This window comes from Tupaia chinensis, unplaced genomic scaffold (genome assembly GCF_000334495.1).
Source record: "Tupaia chinensis unplaced genomic scaffold, TupChi_1.0 Scaffold000637_1, whole genome shotgun sequence".
Classification (NCBI taxonomy): Eukaryota; Metazoa; Chordata; class Mammalia; order Scandentia; family Tupaiidae; genus Tupaia; species Tupaia belangeri.
This window is the reverse complement of record NW_006160158.1, coordinates 50998-59524: the sequence shown is the minus strand read 5'-3', so window position 1 is coordinate 59524 and position 8527 is coordinate 50998. Positions and strand designations below refer to the sequence as shown.

The window sequence follows — 8527 nt, the reverse complement described above, 5'->3', positions numbered from 1 at the left end:
GCGCTCGCCAGAAATACAGAGAGAGACAGAGAGACAGAAAGCGAGAAATCACCCCCCGGGGGATGGCCATGCCACAATCCCTTCTCCTCCATTCTCCTCTTGGGATCTTTTGCATGCACGCACACACACCCGGCATAAGTTTAAGCCACCGAGTCCAGGACGTGAACCACGGTTGACTACATGGGAGTCCAGCAACATAACCATTACGCTAACTGCTGGTCCCTTACGTTAGTGTTTTTGAATAACTCGTATGCAATTTACTGCGTCACATAAGCCTGCCTCAAAACTTGTGTTCCCTATGCCTGATACTCTCCACAGTGATTTACCATAATTTTTCAATTATTTTTAGTATTAACCACATTCTCTCATAAGCTTAAAAATAAAGTCAATAATCAATATAAATTAAATTTGTATCCATCATAATAAGATATCATCATATTTTCTTAGGTGTATGTTAGCTCTGGAGAAAACATGCTTTCACCATGAGTGGTTAAAAACAATAACATAATTTACACCATTTGTATTCAAACGCTGTGCTGTTGAGTATATTAAGAATTGTTTTAACGTGTACTGAGTGCACTGGTAAAGAGATGTCTGTGTAACAGATGATGGAGATCTGGAGAAACATGTCATTCCAGTCATCACTTGTCCACATAACACAAGGACTTCTTGGGCCACAAACTGGAATTGAAAAGAGGCCACTGATATGAAGTGAAACTTTGGTGTCACTTGGTCTTAACATAGAAGTTAAAGGATGTGTAGAAAGGAAACTCAGAACAGAGGGCACAGAGATCACAACGTCCACAAAACATCATTGGTTTTTATCCCAGATTGGACTGGAACATGTTAAATAGGACAAATGCTTCTCTCAAAAGCAGTTTGAAAAAGCTGAAAATCTGAACATAGGACAACTTTGTAAGATAGGTAAATATGAGAGTAGAAAGTCCTGGTAGCTAAATTTAGATTATATCTTTTTTATTTTTAAGAGTTTTTTTTTTTTTTTTTTGCCTTAGGGTTTGTGAGCTTGGTGGAGCAGGAAAAGGAGCAATCATCTCAGAAGGGATGGCTAGTCCTCAATTCCTGCTCCTCCACTCTCTTCCTGGGGTCCGGGGCCTGCATGCACACGTGCCCGGTGTGAGTTTCAAACCACTGAGTCCAGGACTTGAACCACAGTTGGCCATGTGGGAATCCAGCAATGTAACTACTACGCCTCTGCTGGCCCAGAGACTATTTCTTATCATGTATTTTCTTACCGGAATGATATATCTTCATTTTTTTGTTGTTGTTTTCTTTTTTGATGGATTGAGAAGGAAGACAATGGTGAGAACAAGAATGATAATCATAGAGAGACAGAGAGAGAAAGATATGTGACTGTAAACTTCCATTGTTTATATTTGCTATAAACATTTAACTAAAAAACCAGAAAAGTACAAACATAAAATTTAATCATTATTGCATTATATGGCAAAAAAATCTAACTGGGAAAAGTCATTATGCAAATTTTAAAATGCCCACAATAAAATAATATTTGTGTCAAGTACAGTGCAGAGAAATATTTTAATTTTAAAAAATATATTATAGGATATGATTATGAATAAAAAATGGATAAAAATATTATTTCATATTGTTTTTAATTAATCATTTAATGAAAATATAAAAAGAGTAAATGGTGAAAAATGATACTTATAAATTAACAATATCACATTAGAAATTCATATTAATCTGAGGTTCCCAGAAAGAATTAGTAATAAGATAAATTAATACATGTAAAAAAGAATAATAAGAAATGATGAAAACTATAGACAATCATTGAACATGTACAAAGTACATATGAGGATACTAGGAATATTAGGACTAACCCTTGATACATATCTGAAAGTTTGAATTCTTCAAAATATATATTTAAAACCAGACAAAAACAACAAACCAAAAAACGTTCCATCAAATGAGTAAAGTATACAAGATTCTGCTCATAATATTTTGAGATAAATAACTCAAATTTTCATTGACTCTCCAGTTCTGACTCTAAATCACTCTTCATTCCTTGACTAATCATCATTAAGAAATGGAAACCAACCAATCATGGGTGACAGAATTCATCCTAATGGGATTCCAGCTCAGTTCAGAGATGGAACTTCTTCTCTTCTGGGTCTTCTCCCTCTTATACATCTTCGGTCTGCTGGCAAACGGCATCATCCTAGGACTCATTTGGTCAGATCCTCAATTGCACACCCCCATGTACTTCTTCCTCTCACACCTGGCCATCATCGACATATCCTATGCTTCCAGCAGTATACCTAACATGCTGAGAAACCTAGTGCAGCACAAAAGAACTATCTCCTTTATCTCATGCCTTGTGCAGATGACTTTGTGTCTGGCGGTTGCCGGTACAGAGTGCATGATATTGGTGTTGATGTCCTATGACAGGTATGTGGCCATCTGCCACCCTCTCCAGTACACCATCATCATGAACTGGAGAAGGTGCACAGTCCTTGCTGTCATTTCGTGGGTATGTGGATTTTCCCTGGTCCAAATACATATAATTCTCCTTCTAAGGCTGCCCTTCTGTGGACCTCAGGAGGTGAACCACTTCTTCTGTGAAATCTTAGCTGTGCTCAAATTGGCCTGTGCTGACACCTGGGTCAATACGTTTCTTGTCTTTGCTGGTGGAGTGTTGATTTTAATTGTGCCCCTTTCCTTGATGCTCATCTCCTACACATGCATCCTCTGGGATGTCCTGAAAATCCAGTCAAAGGAGGGTCGCAAGAAAGCATTTTCCACCTGCTCTTCCCACCTCTGTGTGGTTGGGCTCTACTTTGGTATAGCTATGCTGATGTATTTGGTCCCAGATGACAGTCAACGGCAGGAGCCACAGAAAATTCTGACCCTGTTTTACGGCCTCTTCAATCCATTGCTGAACCCTCTCATTTATAGTCTAAGGAACGCTCAGGTGAAGGGTGCCTTCTACAGGGCTCTGGGGCAGAAGAGGGCTACGTGAAGGAGTGCAGCATCTTGGTTCAGTAAATTTTTCCTTTTATGAGATGTGGTTTTCTCATGTGGTAAACTGAAAAAATCCAGAAGAGGATTTGTTTAATGAGAATTGTCTAAATTGTAGCCCTAAAAGTGAGAAGCAATTTTATGGATATGCATCTGCTATTAGACTGTGTAGCCCTGTAAGAATATGGAGGAGCTGCATTAGAATACTTCATGTTTTTTGTAATGACATCAATTTTAACATCAGAAATATAAACATATGAAGATAGAGTGGTCATCTACAATATCAGCAGGGATATCAACACTTCACTCTGGCAGGTCAGCTCTGACATATCTGACTCCTACCATCACCTGCTGCAGCAGAAAATGGGAGATTCAAATTGATATCAAAAAAGAAAACTTGCAAGTGTACCACAACTTAAATAGAAAGAGCGCAGAATTGTGTGTCTCTAGCTCAGTGATGGTGTGGAAAATGAAATAAATTACTTAGAAACTCTAAATTTCCTAGTGGAATAATTCAGGAAGGAGTTCATGGAAAAATTGTTGTGAAAGTTTTATCTACATCTAATAGATAATGTTTAAAGAAGTCTAAAATATATTTTAAGGTGTTTAGTATGACCAAGTAAATTAAATCCATTTGAAAATGTTTAAATATTCTCAGAGGCAGATGTTGAAGCATAGCTCTAAGTCTGTCCTTACAAGTTAAAAAAAGATTCGTAATAGGCAAGATTAGTCACCTTTACAGGCACTGGTAGAGTATTTACCTGTTAAGATTTTGAATGTCTGAACTAACTTGCCTTTAGTTTAGAAGCTCTGACACCAGAGTTATGAGACAGCTCTCACTTAACCTGCATCATCTACCTCTCTGGCCATCAAAAATTCCCAGCTTTAGCACATCAAAATTGAGGAACAAACCTTGTTAAAAGACAGTGAAACCAATAAAGGCTTCACAGGAGGGTTCTCAAACAAAGATAAACTCCCCCTGGGACTTGTGCAGAGAATCCAGATGACCTGTCCCAGGAGTTGGACTCACAAAAAGTTGAAGATAATCACGTGTTCCTCAGGCAGCTGTGTTTGTGACAATTGAGGACGGCAGCAATAGAACGTTAAGACACTTTGAAATCAGAGACACATCTTTTGGCTATAGCTTTGGCCCTTGCAAGATTATTGACACTAAATTTAAGGCGATGTTTCTTTTAACACTTTGTTTTCAAGAACTATTTATTCCCAAATATCCCAGAGGATAAAAGAGATTCAATTTGTGTTACTATTTGTCATTTTAGGAGTTAAAATAGACTATGTAGCATATTTAAATTGACTATCTTTTCTAAAACTAGAAAGGAGAAGGGTATCATTGCTGTACATTTCACTGAAATGCTTAAATGTCTGTCTTAGAAAACATCACGATTTTTGCAGTATCTTCTGCATCCATGCTCTCCACGTATCATGTCATGTTACCTTTGAAAATTCATGTGTATCTTCTTGAGAGAGTAAGAATTAAAAAGTATCATACTATCTGACATCTTGCAAAAATAAATTTTGACCACATCAATTCATTAGACTGCCTCAGGGTTCCCTAGACCAGAGATAGAGAACAGACTTAGCATATTTGAATTTCATTCTCTGTTTCTGTGAAATAATAATGACTAGAATAAAGTTTGAGAGTGACATGAAGCACTTAGCACATTTTATTAAATAGGATGAGGACTAGTGATTATGGTTTGTAGCTACTCTAATCCCTCCCTGCTTGTTTCCATCATGTCCGACTACAGATAGAGGTGCACGTTGATTTGGGATCTGCTCCTTCTCAGGGTTGCCATACCAGGTTCCTTGGGAACCATTCTTGAAACACCTAACAGTCACAGTCCATGGGTACTGAAGAGAAGCATGAATTCATCCTACGAATCAATGTCAGGGTGTGCATGCTGTAATTTGTGCTCTCTCTCTCTCTCAGGTATGAGACACTTGAGACATGTGAAAAATCTGTGGGCATCAGCGTAATGCCAAGAGGAGGTCTGCCTTCTCTTTCCAAGCAGGCAGGGTCTTTGTTCTCCTCCAGAGAGAAGACTCAGAGAACTGTTTCTTTCTGCTTAGGGAGAAGATAGAAAGACAAATTATGACATAACCCTGCTGAAAATGAAGAATTTGGCTAATTCCAAATAAAACCATTACTCCTAAAGGTTTAATGTAGGTTTTATATTCTGTTGTGCTATTGTCTTCAAGTGGAGTAAATGCTCCTAAATTTGAAATGTATCTTCTGAAGTTTCTTAGAGTCTTATGTCATTCACCTCTTGGGGGTTCTTATAGGTCATGGCAGATTTCATAAGGAATATCCATGGCTTACCCCTGCTTACATAGAAGGGGTTCATATGAGCTGTGAGATTTTTTTTTTTTTTGGAGTGGTTTTTGCTACAGAGCGCATGCGCTCGCCAGACAGACAGAGAGACAGAGATACCGAAAGCGAGAAATGATCCCCCTGGGTGGATGGCCACGCCGCAATCTCTTCTCCTCCATTCTCCTCTTGGGATCCTGGGCATGCACGCACACAGGTCCAGGACGCGAACCGTGGTCGATTACGTGGGAGTCCAGTGACATAGCCATTATGCTAACTGCTGGTCCCATGAGCTGTGAGATGGTTTTGAGAACAGGGTGACAACATAAATAAGAATAGCCATGTGGGTAGGAATGATCCCCCTCTGTGACAAATCTGAGACTTCCCGACTCAAAGGGTACATTCCAGGAGATGGAATAAAAGCTGATCCACTAACTCATCATCACTCGCTCTGACAGCTTCTTCCTTTTCTGCTGTGGTCGAGGGTCCTTGATGGCTCATAAACAATCTCACAAGAACCTCTGTATGTGGGTGGGCAGAATTTTTTTATCTCATGAGATGTGGTTTCCTTATGCAATAAATCTTAGAAATCATCCAGAGGATGGGTTTTTTTTTTTTTTAATTAATGAGAATTGTCTGAAGTCTAGCCCTAAAGTGGGAACCAATTTTAAGAATATGTATAACTTCGTAGGCTGTGTAGCCATGTAACAATATGGAGGAGCTACATTAGAATACTTAAGATTTTTTGTAATGACATCTACTTTAACATCAGAAATATGAACATTTGAAAATACAATGGTCATCTTCAATATCAGCAGGGATATCAACGCACTATTCTGGCATGTCAACTCTGTCATATGTGACACTTTCTATCACCTGGCATGTCAGCTCTGACATATCCCAGAATATGGGAGATTAAAATTAATATAATGATGAGACCAGCAGATGATGGCATAGTGGTTAAACTACTGGAATCACATGTAGTCGATCCTGGTTCGAGTCCCGAATCGGGTGGCTTAAATTCACGCCAGTGCATGTGCATGAATGCCAAACATCCCAAGAGGAGAATGGAAGTGAAGGGATTGCTGCACGGCCATCCCCCCCTGAGCAGTGATTTCTTGCTTTCTGTCTTTTTCTTTCTGGTGAGCATTCATGCCCTACTACAAAAACCTCTCGTAAAAAATTAAAAATTAATATGATGAGAGATAACTTCCAAGGGTACCCCAACTTTAAGATGATAGTGCAGAGTCATGAGTTTCCACCTCACTGATTGTGAGGAAAGTAAACTAAAGGATATAGAAACTCTAAATTTCCTTGTGGAATAATTCAGGAGTTTAGGGAAAATATTGTGAGAAGTTTTCATATACATCAGATAGATATGTATAAACAATTTCAGGAACCAGAAGATGATGGGAGGGTTAAGATGCTAGACTATCACATAATCAACTGCAGTTTAAGTACTAAATTGATGTTTTAAAGTTCACACTGGGTAAATAAGTGTGCATGCCCAAAATATTGAGAGGAGAAAAGAGGAGAAGGGACTGTGGCATGACCATGTTCAGTATAGAGTGATTGATTTCTCCTTTCATGTCTCTCTTCTCTCTGTTTCTTCAACAAGGGCATGTGCCCTAAAGTAAACATCTATCTAAAAAAAGATCATTTTAAAACTTCTAAAATATTTTACAAGCTGTTTAGTATAAGCAAGAAAATTAAAACCACTTAGAAATGTTTAACTATCCTAGTGGCACAGAATCAAACATTACTCTAATTTTGCAATTTTACAGAGGTTACAATAACTACCAATATGGCAAGACTGAATCACCTGTACAAACTCTGGGGTAGATGTTTCCTTTTAATATTTTGAATGTTGAATTAATTCGCCTTAAGATACTTTGGAATGACACCAGAACCATGAGACAGCTCTCACATAACCAGCACCATCTACCTCTCATGGCAGCAAAAATTGCTCTGGATTTCTGAAACAACATTGAGCAATGCCCCTACTAAATGACAGTAAAATCAATAAAGATAGTGTCTATTATCATTAGTTAAATAAATCACTAACGTCACTTTTTTTAAATTAGTGGAGTTTATTGTAAGTGCAGTTATATGTTCTGTTTCATGAAAAGTTAGCCCATGTTTGCAGTTACTAGCTTTACAGACCATTTCATGCCTTTGGAAATTGGAGTCCAAGAAATTCTTTCATTTTCTTCCACAGGTAACAAAAGAAATTTGAATAAGCTGAATTTTATAAAGCTTATAGAAAAGAGTAATTGTTATTTAATGGTTACAAAGTTTGTGTTTGGATGAATGTTTTTGAAATTACTACTGGTGATCACTGTTCAATACTGTGAATGTAATTAATGCAGTTGTATTGTACAGGAAAATAGTTTTAACCATAAATTTTATGGTCTATTGTGTTATCAAAAATGCCAGTATGTATTTTTTCTATGTTTTTTCTGTACAAACATGTGTCATGACTTTCCATAAACCCAAGTATTTCATCACAGTTAGAGGAATGTAGACACGCTGTCAGAGAATTGAATTGTGTGGAGGATTAGACACACCACTGCCATTTGAACATGGAGGGGTCGCATGCAAAGAACAAGTAGTGGCAGCAAGAAATTGAACACCATCCAAGGCGACAAAACACTAAGAACTCAATCCTTCAACCACAAGGTTCGCAATTCACCCATGATCTGTTAAAGACCCTGAGGACTTTAAGCATCCTAGGAGGTTTCTCAGCCTAAAGTAAACTCCTGGACCTTGTGCAGAGAATGCAGAAGACCAGCCCAGGATTTGACTGACAGAAAGTTCAAGATAACAATCACGTGCTGCTCAGGACGCTATGTTTATGGTAATGTGAAATGGTGGGGATAGAGAACTAACACACTTTGGGACCAGCAGATGCTTAATGGTTACATTGATGGACTCTCACATGGCCCACCATGGTTCTGGTTCCAGAATCAATGGCACATGTACAGGCATGCCCAAATCCGAGAGGAGACTGGAGGAGCAGGGATTGTGGTGTGGCTATGCTCCCGTAGATGTTTCCAAGCTTTCTGCCTCTCTGTCTCTCTCTCTCTCTCTGGTGAGCATATGCACCCTATAGTAAAATTCTCTGGAAAATAAAGTAAGAAAATTAAGACATTTTGAAATCAGAGAGACAAATCCTATGGTAACTTTGGCCCTTTCTAGATA

At 38.3% G+C, this 8527-nt stretch overlaps 1 protein-coding gene across 1 annotated transcript; it reads left to right on the top strand.

Annotated features, from left to right (window-relative positions):
- The first annotated feature begins 2065 nt into the window (after positions 1–2065).
- On the top strand, positions 2066–2998 carry LOC102502605 (olfactory receptor 2A2). The gene has a single exon (XM_027776175.1). The coding sequence runs from the start codon at positions 2066–2068 to the stop codon at positions 2996–2998; it is 933 nt and encodes a 310-aa protein (XP_027631976.1).
- Positions 2999–8527: the final 5529 nt, after the last annotated feature.